Source organism: Schistocerca nitens, chromosome 6 (genome assembly GCF_023898315.1).
Source record: "Schistocerca nitens isolate TAMUIC-IGC-003100 chromosome 6, iqSchNite1.1, whole genome shotgun sequence".
Taxonomy (NCBI): domain Eukaryota; kingdom Metazoa; phylum Arthropoda; class Insecta; order Orthoptera; family Acrididae; genus Schistocerca; species Schistocerca nitens.
The window spans coordinates 387,729,748-387,748,848 of NC_064619.1; the positions used below are offsets into that span (position 1 = coordinate 387,729,748).

At 42.1% G+C, this 19,101-nt stretch overlaps 1 protein-coding gene across 1 annotated transcript in view; it reads right to left on the reverse strand.

Annotated features, from left to right (window-relative positions):
* LOC126263373 (uncharacterized transmembrane protein DDB_G0289901-like) overlaps window positions 1-19,101 on the reverse strand; it is a 175,313-nt gene that overhangs the window by 144,047 nt on the left and 12,165 nt on the right. Inside the window, exon 2 of the mRNA XM_049960464.1 lies at window positions 17,992-18,120. Within this exon, the coding sequence (XP_049816421.1) occupies window positions 17,992-18,120 (129 nt within the window). The remainder of the gene's footprint in view (window positions 1-17,991; window positions 18,121-19,101) is intronic.

A 19,101-nucleotide genomic window follows, 5' to 3' on the forward strand; every position in this document is an offset into this window, starting at 1 on the left:
GGTTTTCTCAGTTGAAATGTATATATGTGTGTGTGTGTGTGTGTGTGTGTGTGAAGAAGCATAGACTATTCTCGGAAATAATGATTATCAAGCTCTGACACTTTTGTGACTCCCAGTATGTGCCTTTTAGTGTCCCAGAGAACAAATAAGTTACTCGATTCGACACGTAAATCTAAAATAAAGTAGTCACACAACACACACGATCATAAATTCAGCACAACTACAAGAAATGGGGGACTACGTACCCGATATCTGTAAGCAGCATATGGGGGTACTGATTCGTGAATGCAACAGCTTAGTCTAACCAAGTGTCAGCCGTCCGCTTCTAATGTCCAATTGCTCAAAGAGGCAATCTCCTCTTCTGTGTGCACTTAAATTCAGAACGCAGAAAATAGTTAATTAGTAGAAATATCAGGTACAAATCTTAAGTCCCTTCGTATGTCACACTTACCACGTTAAGTGAAGCGACCCAACACAAAATGTTGTAGTAACAGTCTGCAGTCCAGCCCAAGTCGACTTACCTCTTACCAGCACCTGAAACATTATTAGCATGCAGAGAATTTCCATTCATTATTATTATTTCTCAGTCGTAGATTAGTAGTCCAATGTATATTTATCAGAATAACTTTGACGCCTGTGGCCTGGATAAGTAAGGTAAAAGATGTCGGCGAGTCAGTTTGGAACATTCAAGTGAACTGAATACAGACTGGTAAAACGAAACGGTGAGAAGTGAATTTAACAAGCAATATATTATCAGTGAAAACGAGTGGAAAACTTTACAACCCAAAACTTTTCAACCCAAAAAATTATATTTTGATTTTACAAACCTAAGCTACACAGTCTGAAATACGTCGATCTGATAATTTGAAAAACTAGTCTGTACACTTCATGAAGGATTATCTGAATTTTCACTTAAGAGCCAAAGTAACTGGTATACCTGCCCAATATCATGTGGGGCCGCGGCGATCACGCAGAAATGCAGCAGCACGAAGTAGCATGGACTCGACGAAAACCTGAAGTAGTGCTGGAGGGAATCGACACCATGAAACCTGCAGGGCTGTCCACACATCCGTTCGAGTACGACCAGGCAACGTGTTTGCAATCATTCAAAGTCCAATTTCAGTGCTGATGGGCCCAGGCGAGGCGTAAAGCTTATTGTCGAGCAGTCATCAAGGGAAGACGCATGGCCTTCGGCTCCGAAAGCCCTTATCGATAATGTTTCGCTGAATGGTTCGCACGCTGACACTTGTTGATGGCACAGCATTGAAATCTGCAGCAACTGGCGAAAGAGTCGCACTTCTGTCACGTTGAACGATTCTCTTCAGTCGTCGTTGGTTCCTATTTTGTAGGATCTTTTTCCGGCCGCATCTATGTCGGAGATTTGATGTTTTGCCAGATTATTGATATTCACGGCACACTCGTGGATTGGTCATACGGGGAAATCCTCACTTCATCGCTACCTCAGAGATGCTGTCTCCCATCGCTCGGGGGACGATTACAACACCACTTTCAAACTCATTTAAATCTTGATAGCCTGCCATTGTAGCAGCTGTAACCGACTTATCAACTGCACCAGACACTTTTTGTCTTATACAGGGTTTGTCGACCGCACCGCCGCATTCTGCATGTTTGCACATCTTCGTATTTGCATACGCATGTCTATAGCAGTTTCTTTGGCGCTTCAGTGTATAACAGCACAGAGGGAAACAAAGTAAAATATGACGCAACAACCAACATCCACACAATTCGTAATGGCAACCTATGAGCGCCTACTTCTTCGCGGAAGCATACGATCGGAAACCTACCCGTGACGTAATACAAGTAAACATTGCCAAGCTGACTTCCCCACTCGAAACTAACCCATATCACGGTAAATAAATAGAGTTGGTTTCAAGTGATTTCTTACGGATTTTAATAGCTGCTCAAAAGCATTGATCTCAGTCACACCAAGGCAGCATCCTTCTCAACATCAGAACCCAGTACACAGTGCCTCTTCGACTTCCTCATATCAGTTCCGCATACCAAGTGACCAAGAATAATGGCGTACTACTTACGAAAAAGAATGCCCACATGGACCAATACCCGCGAACGAATACTACTGGTCGAGAACAAACCGGCTCTCCACAGACTTAAGTTTCTCTCACTGATCAAGCACTGAGATTGCTAAGGAGATTTTATCGATGGGTGGAAATTGGTTATAGCGCTTTGTACAGTACTTAGCAAATATAACCATGGCGATTCATGGAAATCAAAATATATATCGCGACTAAATTAAAGTGCTGAGTAGATAGACACCTTTCACTGCGTCAACTTATTTATTTTATCAAATATATTGAACATATCAAAATATATCTTTAATTGCTCAGCGTCTGAATCAAAACCCAATTAGCATATTGTAGCATGGTATCTTAGCGCCAGTTTAATGAATGGACATATTTTATGTCTTTAGAAACAATATGATATTTCCTAGCTATATCACACTCAAGAGTTTTCATTTTGTGAATTTAAGATTTGCGGATGTTTCTGTGGAAAGTGAAACTTCATGCTAAAGAGTAGTAATTTTACTGATGTTTCGATACGTGGAGAGACTTCTCTCTACATTTCAGGAAGAAAATAAACTATTTTTTTAAGTATCATAACGTGAGGGTTATTGTGGTTTATGCGAAACAGACATGAGCTGAATTTCAGCAATTGACTGTCAAAGTACTAGAGTTACATCAGTAGTAGAACAGAAATAATTATTCAGTGTCACATGGGCGTTTTACATTTAAGCTATTTTCGGGAACTATTAGAACATATTTATGATTATCATTTGAAGCTGATGTTTGACAATATAATGAAATCGTTTGCTCAAGAAGTTGGTTAACTGCAGAAATTAAATTTCCGCGATTTACACTAAACTTCATCACAGTTTAAAGAAGAAAAATTTTATTCGTAATAACATCGGGGCGTGAAGTAAATAATACTACTACCTCACCTCTACAAATCCCTGTTCACATTAGACTAGGGAATCACTGTGAGAGAGACTACTTTACGCTCTTGAATGGGCTTGGCACTATGCGGTTCAGAGGGCCAATTAATTCCCGTTTAATTGACTGTTTGGAATGCTGGAAACTATGCCATTAAGTCGCTTTACTATGCAACTCTGAGTGGATAAACAGTGCAGCCAAATTAAACTGCACTTAGATATCCACTGGAGAATTCTGAGTTCTGGGTAGACTCAACGATTGTAATTACTTGTTTCTAAATTGGTGTTGCTGTACGCAAAAGTATTTAAATGGATCGTTAGTGATACAGTTCAAATGAGTCAGCAAATAAAGATAAATCTGAAACGCATGTATTTGCTTCTTTAAAAGCTTTTTGTACAGTTTTTGGTAGTCTATTCGTACATCTACATCTACATCATACTCCGCAAGTCAGCTAATGGTATGTGGCGAAGGGTACTTTACGTACCACTATCTGATCCCTCCAACCATGTTCCATTCGCGAATAGTGCGTGGGAAGAAGGATTATCGGTAAGTATCTGTATTGGTTTTGATTTCTCGAATTTTCTCCTCGTGGTCAACATGCAAGATGTTCAAATGGTTCAAATGGCTCTGAGCACTATGGGACTCAACTGCTGAGGTCATAAGTCCCCTAGAACTTAGAACTACTTAAACCTAACTAACCTAAGGACAACACACACATCCATGCCCGAGGCAGGATTCGAACCTGCGACCGTAGCGGTCGCGCGGTTCCAGACTGTAGCGCCAGAACCGCTCGGCCACCAGCGGCCGGCCATGCAAGATGTACGTGGGGGGAAGTAATATGTTGTCTGACTCCTCCTGGGAAGTGCTGTCCCGAAATTTCAACAGTAAATCTCTCCGTGATGCGCAACGGCTATCTTGTAACGTCTGCCAGTGGAGTTTGTTTAGCAACTCCGTAACGCTCTCTTGCCAGCTAAAGGATCCGGTGAGGAAACGCGCCGCTCTTCGTTGGATCTTCTCTATCTCCTCTATCGGTCCTACCTGATAGGGATCCCAGATAGATTAATAACGTTCAAGAGTCTGGCGAACAAGCGCCTTATAAGCCATTTCTTTCATGGATGAGTTACATTTCCTTAAGATTCTTCTGATGGCTCTGAGTCTGGAGTCTGCTTTTCCCACTATCTGCTTTATATGGTCATTCTACTTAAGGTCGCTCAGGATAGTTACGCCTAGATATTTTACAGCAGACGCTGTCACCAGCTGTTTGTCATCAATAGTGTAGCTGTGCAGTAGTGGATTTCTTTTCCTATGTATACGTATACGATAATTCGCTCACTGTACTGACACAGTCACAATACACAAAAGCTTAAACGTTCCTAAGAATTTACTACCAGAGATAGTGGATGTCCTTTGCTCTTTACTGACAGCAGTTTATATTCCTGCTGAATTCTGGTGAAAATATTAGTACTACGCAGTTTAGGAGGTGAAATAACTTTTCTTGCCGTATTCTAGAGTTCTTGCGTCATATTATGATAATCTATAACAGCACTGCGCTTTCAGAATTTTTCAACAATAACGAATAGATGAGAAGGTTTTGTTAAATTACGTGTTATATTTTCTACGTTTTTCTCATACCTCCGCAGAGTGGTAGCATGTCGGGACAGTAGATGAATGTCGTCACTAGTTCCAATTACGTTAGGACAGTGGTCTTCAGCATCCTTATGAATAAGATGTTATTAAAGATGATATTGCTAAATGCAGACAAACTTAGGAAAATATGTCAGAGGATAAGCAGCAAAAATCACGTGATGTACACATGGCCAGAAATGTGATCCCAGGAAGACACACCCACTTGAAGGTGGAGATGAAAGATCTTTGACAGCGTAGATTTCAGTAAGTGATAGCACCCATGAGATCGCGCCGAGACAATGTTCTGATTGTACTCTACACTAAAGTGGGCAGTGTGCTAGAGCTCAGTCATGTAGTTGCCACCAGAGGCACGATTACCAGACGGGGAGGCAGGGTTACCCACAGGAAGTGCAGATATGCCTCGCATGTGAGGCGTTGTGGAAGGATGGCTGGTCCCTCGGTACGGTCGCAAATAATCCCTGCCCATCCTCTGAGGCTGAACCAGTGCTGATGTCCCGCTGCAGCCAAACCATAATGATTCCTGTAGCACACAGGTGGCTGTTGTGCTGGTTGAAGATAACACTCCACATAACGGCTACTTCATCTGTGAAAAGGATGGATGACAAAAACCCCAGCACCGTGGTGGCCTATGAAACGAACCAGAGACAAAACCGTCTCCACTGAGGTAAGTGCATAGGTAATAAGAACAGTGCGTTTTGCTTGGTTGATCGGAAGGGGTGGGGAGGGGGAGGAGGGGACAAACAGAGAGGTAGTCTGTCCCAACGGAAGGATGGAAGGAAGTCGGCCGTTCCTTTTCAAAGGAACCGTCGCTACATTTGCTTGAAGCGATTTAGGGAAATCACAGAAAACCTAAAACAGGAAGGCCGGACGCGGGTTTGAACCGTGCGTGTTTTGTGATACGAATAGTGCCAGTTGTCATGTAGACTGTTCCACACGGTCATCTGGCTTATCTAATGCTGGCCGGCCATCGATCTGATGCTGATCCCGTGATCTTCGTTATAGATCCTTTATCTCCACATTTAAGTGGATGTACGTTCTTTGGAATGCATTTTTGGCCATGTGTCCATTTGACCTTTATTGCCCTTTATTCTCTCAGAGACCAATTCCTGCAGCTTGGTCCCATTTAGCAAAATCAACCTGCATAATAAGTCACCCATAGAAAAGTTTGTAAGACTGACATGTTTTATAATTTTTTTATTTTTTTTTTATTTTACTTTTTTTTTCTTAAAGAAGACAGCCATTGCAGTGATAGAAAACTTATTACTGCCATTCATCGCTACAATGGTATATCGGTATACTCATTATTCTATATGTTTGTTCGAATATCCGCAGTTTCATGTCTGCCAAGGATGACAGATGCACAAACATTAGATAACAATGAAATTTTTCTTGAACGTCGACCGGTCTCATCTAAAGGATGTAGCTAACACATAAAGTCCTGTTTCCATTTGTAGCATGTCTCTCATTCACTGACTTTCAGATTTGGCCAAGTACGTGTTTTCGTATGAATTTGGTTGTAGGTTTTTTGAACAGATTCATCTAAAATTATTTTTCATAACACAAGCCTCCATTTTCAAAATTTTCGTTAGATGATTCCTCCTAAACAGGTTTTCTATAACCGTTTTAATGATGGTTCTGGAAAGTACTATCATTTTGTTCAGTCATGTCAGGATTTTTCGTAAAATAAGATCTCATATTTTGATGTTATAAGTAATTCAAACACATACAAGAAAATTGTTCAGGGTATGTGACCGCATTGTAACGTACAAAATTCTCCGACGTCTCAGACACTGTTGTAATTGCAACTTGAATTCTTCAGAGTGTTTTTTTTTTTTTTTTTTTTTTTTTTTTGTTAGAAAATATACGCTGAGTAAGGCCATTTGCCACAGTGGCCGAAATGTCGGAGAACTTTGCACATACCCTAAAGAATTTTGTTAACTGTGACAACCACTGCGGAGGCCTAAGTTTGCGTTCAATTCAAACACTAATATTAAAACTAAAATTTCAGTCTCGGTCTATATCTTTTTGTAATCGTTATTTAATATTTTAGACATTCACTGTAAGTACTACAAACAGTTCTCGGAGCCGTTACTAGTATTCTGTTACAATAAATTCTCTTAATTTCTTTTTGGACATCCTTGCAGAACCATACCTTTTACTTCAATATCCAGCATCCAACAAGAATGGCCACCATACTGTAGAGGTCGGGGGTGGAGCAGTTAGGCTGCTAGTGGTCAAAATAGCCTGTAGGTCATCTCCCTGGGAACGGCTACAGTGGCTCCGTCGTCAGATGCCAGGTTGCTGTTGGAAGTCCCGTCATGGAAACTGAGTTATTAAGTACTCTCTTCGTTCCATAATAAACTACAGCAGTTTAGATAGTGCTGGCACAGAGCCAGTGGCCTCCAATACATTGAGTGGGGATCGACCTGTGACGGGGTGTGTGGCTCATCATGAACAGCGCGTGGTATTTGGTCAAGCGATGACGTCGACGCGGAGGAGGTGGTGCTGTCTCAGACCGACGAGCCGTCGCGAGCTACGGCGGCTGTGATGTCTCCAGGACAGACGACCACTCGGCTTAAAACCCTTACTGTATTTCACTACACACCTAACAGGGGAAACTCCCCATCGCACCCACACCCCCACATCACAGATTTAGTATCGGTAAGATGGACCAGTGGATAGTCCATCAAAAGCATGAAAACAGGTAGAAGGTGTACTGAGCTGTGAAAAAGGAAGTAAAACAGAAACAGTGAACAGTCGAAGAACAATAAGTGTAATAAAGAGCATTAAAAATAGCAACGGCGTCGGGGTTAAGTGGTCATGGTGTTGGAGGACTACCAAAGCGGGCGAGCCGTGTTCAAAACCTCAGGGCGCAACATTTTCTTTCTTTTTTTATCATCATTATGAATTGTCCGTCCAGTCACTGAAAAGTTTGTTCTTCTGTAGTCTTGGCAGTTGTCATGGTTATAAAATATGATTATGTGGTAAGACTATGTTACCATCCCAAGTAAATGTGATGAACAGTGAGAGCAGGCGAGATACCACATAGACGTCTCACAGAAACGAAAACAACAAATAAACGGATCTGAACTATGTTACAACAAAGTAATTCAAGAGTCAAAGCTTCCAACTTCAAAACCGTTAAACACGTACATTTCGACAGAGCACAGAGAAACTGTGTGATAGTGGAACCGTTGCGTTCATTTGTTGCAGCATATGTAACAAACAATTATGTTTTCATCATTTCCTTGGGAGCGATCAAATTCACATTCATAGGAACACCTACAGATGCTGACAAAAGTATTCATACAGTGGATGCATTCAGAGAAGTAAACATTTTTATCTCAAAAAATATGTTATTCTTTACAAATGTGTAACAAATATGTCAGTCTGAACATGCGCAGAAAAACAAGTAACATGTCACGCCCTGAAAAAGAAAGAAAAAAAAACGAAATACACAATCGGGAAAACTATTCAGACACTAAGCAGTCAGTATTTGGTGACGCGTCCCTTTCTCTGTATTACAGCCCTCGGTCTTTGTGGGAGGGAGTAAACTACTTTTTCATTATATCCGAACCGATATTCAACCATTCTTCTTCCATGAATGCACGCAAATGTGTCAGACTGCTTCCATGTTTTTTGTGTAATCCCGTTTTCTGTTAATTCCAGATGTTTTACAGGGGATTGAGGTCCTAGACTGCGATGGGGTAATGAGGCGATGAGCTGTGTTGTATAGGATCCACAGTTCGCCAATTTCCGCCATATGCTTAGGATCATTGTCTTGTTGGAAATAAAAGTGAACTCCAACATCCAACTTAGTAGCACTTTTCGTCAGACGTAGAGATTATCGAGATAGGCACATTTGTCCATGGTGCCTTCAATAAAGACAAGTTTTCCAACACCTCTGGGAGACATGCATCCCCACACCACCACACTGCCACCTCCATGTTTGATGGCTGCTTGCATGTTTTTGGGATATCACTCTGTGTTTGCTTGACGCCACACTGAACTACGGCCATCCACGTGGCTCAAAGTAAATTTGCATTCATCACTCCACAGAATCTTGTCCCATAAGGTCACATTCTTGCCTACAAATTCTTCAGCAAAAACCACCGTTTTTTGCGTCACACTTGAAACTTCACTATTTACACTTAAACTGCTGAAATAACTGAACCTTATTGAATGCTGCTGAGTGCAACTGAATGTACTGTCGCTTTGCTTAATTTTTATCATATTACTGCCCTACAGAATTTTCCCTGACATTTACAACTCAAACTTATTCTGTTCATTTGTTGTCCACAATATACAAACGAAACGCAGTCTGACTGCAAATAGTTAACACAAAAGAATGGCCCTGAACTACACTTCTTCATAACTCACCCCACAGACAATCTTTATTACTCGAACTACAGCGATAGCAGCAAGCAGCAACTACAGTCAGCTAAATAAAAGATTCAAACTATTGGAGGCTCTAACTACTAATAGGCAAGTCGTTAGCAAAGGAAAGATTTTGTTGCAGAGCAAACCATGTATTTAGCAATTTTACCTCAATCATGAGACATCCAGTTCCTAAATTATATGATAATGAATAGTTCCATTATCCAAGCATTAGCAAATACAGCAATCATCATTTTACAATCCATTTCCAACCAACACTAAATCTCCATGACGGACACACGTCCAGACCGTCCGCTCGCGCTAACACTGCTAATCCCCATAACTGCTAACTATTAACTTTTAACTGCGAGCCAGCCCAGCCACAGAGTCTCTTAGCGAGAGCGCAGAGCGCTGTCAGTAGTGTTATCAATGTAGTCTACAGCGCTGCCAACATACAAACATATAAACAGGCTACTTACACAGTCCCCCTGCTCCTCACAAAAAATTTTGCAGAGTGTTTTGGGCAGTGGCCAATACCAATTTGTTAAATTTTTTATATATGAACAATATCAGATAAATAAGATGCACACAAAGGTTAAATATGCTGCTGGTCAAAAAGGCAAAATTTCTCCTCACAGTCCCTGAAGACAGTACTAATCAGTCATCAGAAGAGTAGTCTATGACAATCAGTAAAAGAAAATGCACACGTAAGCAGTGGACCACCTTCTAGTCTTGGTGGTGTCCTCCCCACGGAAACAGTGCTGACTCTTGATATGAAGATTTCAGTTGAGAAGACTGACAATGGGCCACAACAGAGCAGAACCACAGCAGAGTTAGTCGTAGTCTTGAAGAATATTGGTAGAATTTATTGGTCACCATAGAGCAGACCCACAGTAATTATTGTAGAGATTATAGCAGCAATGGGCCACCAAAGGTTCAGACCCACGGTAGTCCTTGTAGAGATTATGACAGTAGTGGGCCATCAAGGGTGCAAACCCATTGTAGTCCTTGTAGAGATTATGGTAGTAATGAGCCACCAAAGGTGTAGACCCACTGCAGTCCTTTTAGAGATGGCCAGGAGCCATCCGTTCCGACTGTTCAGGTGCACAATCACAATTGAAGAGTTTTAAGAAGAACATAAGTCCGTGAGCCGCTACTTGTGCACTCACAATTTTTTTGTAATATCCTTAGAACTAGCAATGCTGTTAACCAGTCTCTTGCTGAATTATCAACACACAAGTAAGCACTAACACAGTCATATAGTCTTTGATATTTGCTACATACTGTATGACCAACAGACAAATGTGTGCAGTGAAATGAATCGGTACTATTTACCTAACTTGGAGAACTAGTGTCTATACAATTACAATTTTACAGTATAAGAATACAATTACAAAGGTAAAGAAAACATAATTACAGTAAAAAACAAGATAATACAAATAACATTTGTAGTAATACAGGTTTTACAGAATGAATAAAAGTAAGCATACATATAAGTATTACAGGAATTCTGACAGAAGTAAATAAATGAAAAATTATAATATCCTTAGAAACATTAACTGGAAAAAATTAACACTGAAAGAAAACATAACACGATAAATAATGTCTGAACATCTTCCCAAAGTAAATAATGTGATACAGAAACAGATTAGATTTGAGGATAACAGTAATCCTCATCATAGTGAATACAGCTTAGTACTAGAAGAAAAAAATTGTACCAAATTTGTCTTATCAGGTAAACACGCAGAGACAGGAAGAACACAGACGGACAGGGGGCCGGCCGTGATGGCCGAGCGGTTCTAGGAGCTACAGTTTGGAACCGCACGACAGCTACGGTCGCAGGTTCGAATCTTGCCTCGGGCATAGGTGTGTGTGATGTCCATAGGTTAGTTAGGTTTAAGTAGTTCTAAGTTCTATGGGACTGATGACCTCAGAAGTTAAGTCACATAGTGCTCGGAGTCATTTGAACCAACACACAGGGTTACACCTAAACATAGCGGAATAACACAAAACGAAAGGACAGGATCTGTTTTCAGTGTAACATTTGGTACTGCAGTACTTGTGGTGAGCATTTTATACCTCTGTTTAATTTTTTCTCCTTTCAATAATATTCTTCACGTTCATACCTCCTTAACTTTTAACCAAAACTACTTCATTTCTAACCAAAACTTCATTATCTTTCTTACTGCAACATTTGTTCCCACAAAAAGAAAATCATATCCAAGCATGCTTTCTGTATTTATATTTTAAATCAGTGCTTATTCTTCCATATTTATGTTACCGCATTATTCGTTCCAAAAATATTCCTACTTAAATATGTTGTCCCCATACCATACCTATATCAGTTCTTTTCCTCTTTCAAAATAATAGTTCCTCATTGTGTATTACTCTTGGGCCAGACCTTTTTCTTATAGCTTCTCAATGCACTTCTTCCCAACTCATCACAACTCATTTTCTTATACAGGGTGGTCCATCGATCGTGACCGGGCCAAATATCTCACGAAATAAGCATCAAACGAAAAACTACAAAGAACGGAACTTGTCTACCTTGAAGGCGGAAACCAGATGGCGCTATGGTTGGCCCGCTAGATGGCGCTGCCATAGGTCAAACTGGTATCAACTGCGTTTTTTTAAAAATAGGAACCCCCATTTTTATTACATATTCGTGTATTACGTAAAGAAATATGAATGTTTTAGTTGGACCACTTTTTTCGCTTTGTGATAGATGGCGCTGTAATAGTTCCTATTTTAAAAAAGAAGCAGTTGATATTCCTTTGCCCTATGGCAGCGCCATCTAGCGGGCCAACCATAGCGCCATCTGGTTTCCCCCTTCAAGCTAGAAGAGTTTCGTTCTTTGTAGTTTTTTCGTTTGATGCTTATTTCGTGAGATATTTGGCCCAGTTACTATCAATAATGGACCACCCTGTATAGCATAGCACCCCCCCCCTCTTAAACTAACGTTGCCTATTTTTGCATACATAAACTAGAGAACGAGGCAATGCAACGGCAGAAAAAATTAACACAAACAGCAATGACAAAAATGCAGTTTGGCAAAGCAAGCAGGAGCATATCTAAATTAACAAATCAGATGCAACATTACAACTAATGTAAAGCAATATGCAGCAAACAAGAAAAATTAACTCAAACTTATTCTCTTCATTTATTGTCCACGATATAAAAAACGCAACGCAATCTGACTGCAAATAGTTAACAAAAAAAATGGCCCTGTATTGGAAGACACTAACAATAAACTACACTTTTTCATAACTTACTTACCTCACAAACAATCTTCATTACTGGAACTACAGCGATAACAGCATGCACCAACTACAGCCAGCTAAATATAGTATTCTAACTACTGTAGGCTCTAGCTACTAATAGGCAAGTGGTTAGCAAAGGAAAGGTTTTCTTGCAGAGCTAACAATGTGTATAGCAGATTTTACCTTAATCATGTGACATCCAGTTCCAAAATTATATAATTGTCAATAGTTCTACTATCCAGTCAGTAGCAAATAAATCAATCATTTTACAATCAATTTCCAACCAACACTAAATCTCCATGACGGACACAAGTCCACGCCGTCCGCTCGCGCTAACACTGCTAACCTCCATCACTGCTAGCTATTAACCTTTAACTCCGAGCCCCCCCCCTCCCCCCCCCCCCCCCCCCGCCACAGAGTCTCTTAGCGAGGGCGCACAACGCTGTCGGTGATATTAATGCAGCCTATAGTGCTGCCAACATACAAACATGTAAAAAGGCTACTTACGCACTCCTTAACGAACAGTTTGCGCCTTGGCATACTGGCATTGTACGCAGCACTGTTCAGCCGTCCGCGCACGAACTTCGGTACCAACACCTTCTGCCAGTTCTGCCGCTATAGCAGGTGCCGTTGTCCGCGGGTTGAGCCACGCGTTGTAGCCGCGTGATCTCAGGCGCCTTGTCACGATCCGTGTTGCTCCCCCCGTCGGAGGTCCGAGTCCTCCCTCTGGCATGGGTGTACGTGTTGTCCTTAGCATAATTAGCATAAGTTAGATTAAGTAGTGCGTAAGCTTAGGGACCGATGACTTTAGCAGTTTGGTCCCATAAGACCTTACCTTAAATTTCCAAAAAATTTTCCGCATGTTGTTTTTCACCACTCGAACTATCTTCCCCTTGTTTCTGTCCGTGAGTTTCTGAGGACGGCGCTGTCGTGGACGATTGACAAGAGTTTCTTCCTCTTTGCATTTCTGGACGATACTAAATATAGTTTTTCGGCTTCGGTTGACGACCTTGCCTATTTCTGCATATGATTTTTCCTGTCTATGCAGCCACACAACAACCCTTCTCTCTTCGACTGCCGTTTTGCCTAACGTTACGGGTCACTGCGCTATGTTAATCTTTTTTGACGAGACCTGTGCGAGTTGTGCCTTCAGATTGCGGTTACCTTGTCAAGCGGAGCGGATTACCTTTGACCCGCGTGACACACACGCCTGTGACGGTAACACAGAACTAATTGTTCCAGATAGAGGATAGGGTTACATTGGCATAGTTGATGTCTTTAGAAATATTCCCTGAATTATGGTACATACGAAGATACATATTCTGTGTATGCATCAGGCATCTCACTCACTTATCAGTCGTACAAATTAGGTGGGTCAGTAAGAGATTTCTGTCATACGACACAATCAGTGTCGCTAACGCCGTGTATGACGCAACGAACTTGTCTTCCGGTGGAGGATCCGGTTGACTTGTCGCTTTGTCATCAAACATTTGCGCTTCCCATTCGAAAGCCACTCCCTTTCGGCTGCTAATACAGGAGTTATGCAGAATCAGCTATCTCTGTAAGTATCTACCTTACATCTCCCTGTTGCAAACGGACGTTACACAGACACAAATACGAATAAAGTGAACAGCGAAGAAAAAAAGAAAAAAAAGGCACGAGAGACCCTTTGTACACATTTCGCCCAGTTGACTATCCAATACTGTAATCACTTAACTACGACGGCGTTTTTGTAACCGGCTGCTCTTTATTGCACTTCTTATTCTTGGACCGTTCACTGTTTCTATTTTGCTTTTCCTTTTTACAGACCAGTACACCCTCATGCTTGATCTGTGTTCAGTTTTTGACGAGCTATCCAGTGGGCCCTCGTACCACTAAACCTGACGGGGGTGCAATGTGGAGCTTTCCTTGTAAGGTGTACAGGTCACGTGTGAACGGCCTGCCACTTAGCGGCAGAATGGGGAAGCTACGATTTTAGCAATCCGCTGTGCAGAAGTAGGGGCGATTGTATTCCGCCGTCTATACTCACATGCGCAGTAGAGGCGGTGTTTCCGCTCATGCGTAGAACGCAGCATTTGCAGTGGGATTTCTCCTTGTTATTTATTGCTTTCACTTGTGGTCAGCAGACGAGAAGTACATGAGTTCTTGAGGACTGTTTTGGCTATTGTGCACATTTTTCACCGTACAGTAATAAAACAAATGAGAATTCACTTTTTTTAACTGTCGTTTGCAAAAGCTGTACATACAACGATAGCTTCTATTTTTGGAAACAGAACGAAGCAAAGAAATTATAAGCGTAGTTATAGAGGTATACGGCATGAAAAGGTGTGTGTGTGATCCTCCAGATACGCTACGCAACAATAAAATACTGGTGCTTCTACACATGTTTAATTCAGGTTTACATCTTCCACGTAAATGTGCATCTAATTTTACTTTATATGTAAACATATCGCCTTAATTGGTGAAAGTACAGAATTTATTTAATTTTATTGCATCTTTTGTCTCGCGGTTCTAGGCGCGCAGTCCAGAACCGCGCGACTGCTACGGTCGCAGGTTCGAATCCTGCCTCGGGCATGGATGTGTGTGATGTCCTTAGGTTAGTTAGGTTTAAGTAGTTCTACGTTCTAGGGGACTAGTGACCTCCGATGTTAAGTTCCATAGTGCTCAGAGCCATTTGAACCATTTTTGTTATTTCAGCTTGCCCGGAAGGGTATTGTTGTGAGAATAGCAACAAGAATCAAGCAGTTGTGCCGTCCGCGACCAGTCAGGGTTGTAAACGTCGTTTTGCATCTTCGAGGTCGCACTGTAATGAAATAGCTTCGCTCATTGCTCTGTCACTTGCGCGGACCTAACATGTTCCATCGGCGAGGCACATACATTCTCAGGAAGTTCGTAAATTACTTTGGATCCTCGGGCCCTAACTACTCCTTTACCAGGGGGTGTATCCCCTGCCTTCGCCCTTTCTTCCCAGCCAGAGTAGAACACAATTCCTGCACCTGGCATTACGTAGTCATTCTGCCCTTCTGCTAATGGCTAAGGCGGACATTTTTATAAATGCTGCGTAGATTGACTGCGTCCTACGTGTCTAAGTTGGTGTAAAACATAAACACAGATAATCATTTGCTTGTACCAGCATGACATAAAACGAACGCATTGTCCATAATACTGTATAACGATAACATAATTTCATTATAGCTGCACACAATAACAGTAACTGCTTAATAAACAAGAAGTCAGACCTCTCAGAATTTTCAGTATGAATAAGTAACAGCTTTACAAAAATATCAGCTTTCACACTCAACGGCGTAACTGACGAAACAAGCCTGTGGTTCCGAATACGTCCCCTGCCGAGTGCTGGTGCGGAATACACGGTAGGTGTTTTCGTGTAATAGGTCTAATGAAAAAGTTGACAATTCCAGACTTTTACACTTTGATCGCTGGTGCAGACTTGTAGATGTTAAGTGTGTCGTGTAATGAGGGCTTAAGATAGCGTGCAGAGTCGATCAGTGGTCCAATAGAGACGGTGGCGAATCACAGCTGTAACTCGTGCCAGCACAGGCGATGACGGAAACGAACGATGTTTGCCTACGCAGGGCGATGACCAGCAACAGCGTTTGTTGGCATAGGCGGTGACGGATGGGCAGCTAGGTAGCCCAGGCTCGAGTCTCAGATGGCCAATATAGGTGACCAGCAGGTGTCGGAAGTTAGTCAACAGTTGACCCGCTAAGTCAGTACCATCCAGTCTGAATAAAAGTTTATTACGCCAACGGTCGCTTAGGTATATAAAAATATTCACCTTTCCATTTTTGCCAAATAATTGCCATATTCGGATGAGCTTAATCCATTACAAAGCTTCGTGCATGTAAAAAAGTATAGTTAGGCACACTGGCATAATTAACTTACTGTCAACAAAATTCTTCTGGGCTGTTGACCGTATTATCAATCCATAAAACTGTCCGAAATTTCGGCCACTTATACTTAAGAGCCCAATAAACTGGTACGCCTGCCTCCCGTGTAGGGTCCCACTGCCACGCAGGAGTGCCCCGACACAATGTGGCATGGACTCCACTAATATCTGAAGTAGTGATGGAGGGAACTAACACTAGAATCCTGCAGAGCTGTCCATAAATCCATAAGAGTACGATGGGGTGGAGATCTCTTCTGAACAGCACGTTGCAAGGCATCCCAGATATGCTTAATAATGTTCATGTCTGTAGAGTTTGGTGGCCAGCGGAAACTTTTAAACTCAGAAGAGTGTTCCTGCAATTCTGGAAGTGTGAGACGTCTCATTGTCCTGCTGGAATTGCCCATACCCGTCGGAATGCACAATGGATATGAAAGGATGCTGGTGATCAGACAGGATTCTTACGTACGTGCCGCCTGTCAGAGTCGTATCTAGACGTATCAGGAGTCCCATATCACTCCAACTGCCCAAGCCCCATGCTATTACAGAACCTCCACCATCTTGAACAAACCCCAGCTGACATGCAGGGATCATGGATTCATGAGGTGGTCTCCATCCCCAGAGACGTCCCTCCGCTCGATACAATTTGAAACGAGACTAATCCGACAAGGCAACGTGTTTCCAGTCATCAACAGTCCAATGTCGGTGTTGACGGTCCAAGATTAGGCGAAAGGCATTGCGTCATGCTGTCATTGAGGGTACACGAGTGGGCCTTTAGCTCCGAAAGCCCATCCTGATGATGTTTCGTTGAATGATTCGCACGCTGACACTTGTTGAGACCCAGCATTGAGATCTGCAGCAATTTGAGGAAGGGTTGCACTTGTATCATGTTGAACGATTCTCTTCAGTTACCGTTGCTCCCGTTCTTGCAGGATCTTTTCCCGTCAGCAGTGATGTCAGAGATTTGATGTTCTACCAGATTCCTCTTATTCACTGTATACTCGTGAAATGGTCGTACGGGAAAATTCCCATTTCATCGCTACCTCGGAGAGGGTCTGCCCATCACTTGTGCACCGACTGTAACACCACGTACAAACACAAATAAATCTTGATAACCAGCCATTTAGCAGTAGTAATCGATCTAACGACTGCGCCAAAGAGTCGTTGTCATATATAGGTGTTGCCGACCACAGCGCGGTATTCTGCCTGTTTACATGCATTTGAATACGCACGCCTATACCAGTTTCTTAGGCGCTTCAGTATACATGATGTGTCTTTACTTAATATAAGGCACACTCTCATCCAAGTGGGAAAACAATCTACCGCAGTCTAAATCTTGGTTCTGAGCTACTCGGGCATCGACCCTGGAGTCCAGTTATAAGATTTTTTTCGCCATTTTGTTTCAGTGAAGCAGCACCTGCGAGAATTCAATTTTTCTTCAGACAACGACGTTGTGGAGCACGATGTCATAAACCTTCTTCCAGGACGGAATTAGGAAGTATGACAAGAAATAGACAATAGGGCAAAGAGGTTTACAGTGATTATGTGGATATTTAATATGACGTGCAAAGTTATTTCCCAATAAAACGTTTCTGTTGAAAAAAATTGTGTGTTATTTGTTGGCTTGCCTTTATAGTTCAAGAGAGCAACACCTCAGTCAAATTGTTTCTCGATATGTCTGAGTGACAGTGTGTAGAACTCTTTCTACATAGAAAATGAAAGTATTTGATGAAACAGATTATTGAAAGACAATTCGACCTGTGGATACTATGTGCTTCCATACAATAACAGCTTCCAGCTGATAATAGAGGAATCGAGAATACACTCTACTTGCCTGTATGTAGATACTATAATCCACCAGCGGCCGCTCGCTGCGCAGTGGTCCCCATCTCTTCTGCGTCGCCGCAGACCCGCGGGCAGCCTGCACCACTGGTGGCAAACTGGCCGCTTCAGTGGCCACATTCTGTGCCAGTCACGCGCCGCGGAAACGATTTTCTCAAGAGCCCTACCACTCTGTCAGAAGAGGCCGACGGACAGCCCTTCCCTGCCTGGAATATCTCTGGTAGAGAACCCGTATTTCAAGTACTCTCCCTCGCATCAGACAACAACTCTGTTCGAGATTGTGAAACCATGTCATATTCTATGCATTATCGTGGGACTTTCAGGAAAGATATTTTAGACAAGTTTCCGTATGTGATAGCTTTGAAGCCACTGTAGCTGCGAGAGAGACAGTTTCAGCAATCACATTGAACTTTACTAATCTTATAATCGCCTGTTACTGGTGCAGCGCACATTCGATACGTACAAGTCTTAAATTGTTATTTATGGTCGAAAACAACTCTACCTCTGCCCATCGTACTGCGCGTCTCCTCATTTTAGCCTCCTGGTCAACTTCAGTAATCACAAGTCTTACTGGCTTCATCCCTTTTAGATTTGAACTGGACTCTAAATGTTTTCATGAGAGGTATTACAAACGCGTAATGTATATACCTCCAGCCAGTATCTTGATGTTTGACCTCTATTAACTACGAGAGCGTGCTGAGATGCAACGACTCCGATTTTTTTACGTGCAAAGTCATAGAACTTTCTAAATAAGACAAACTTATTAACATTCTACATATTTATTCTGCATATCTACGTATTCGCAGCCCTGTGGCGGTAGAGAGCTCGGATTTGTAATGTGTGACATGGAGGTGTGTAACGTAAATGTGTTGGTACCTGAGAAACAGCGCGCTGTAATCGACTTCCGAATTCGACGAGTTCATCTACACACGGAGCACCGTCACCCCCAGTATGGCCATATCGGACGACACATGAGCACTGTGACATCTGCAAAATTCTGACGCCCTGGGTTCACTCTTACCGATCATTCTCCACTCAATACAGTTGCGAATTGGCTCCGTCCGGTTTTCATCTGTTTCCAAAACTTTAAGACCACCGTCAT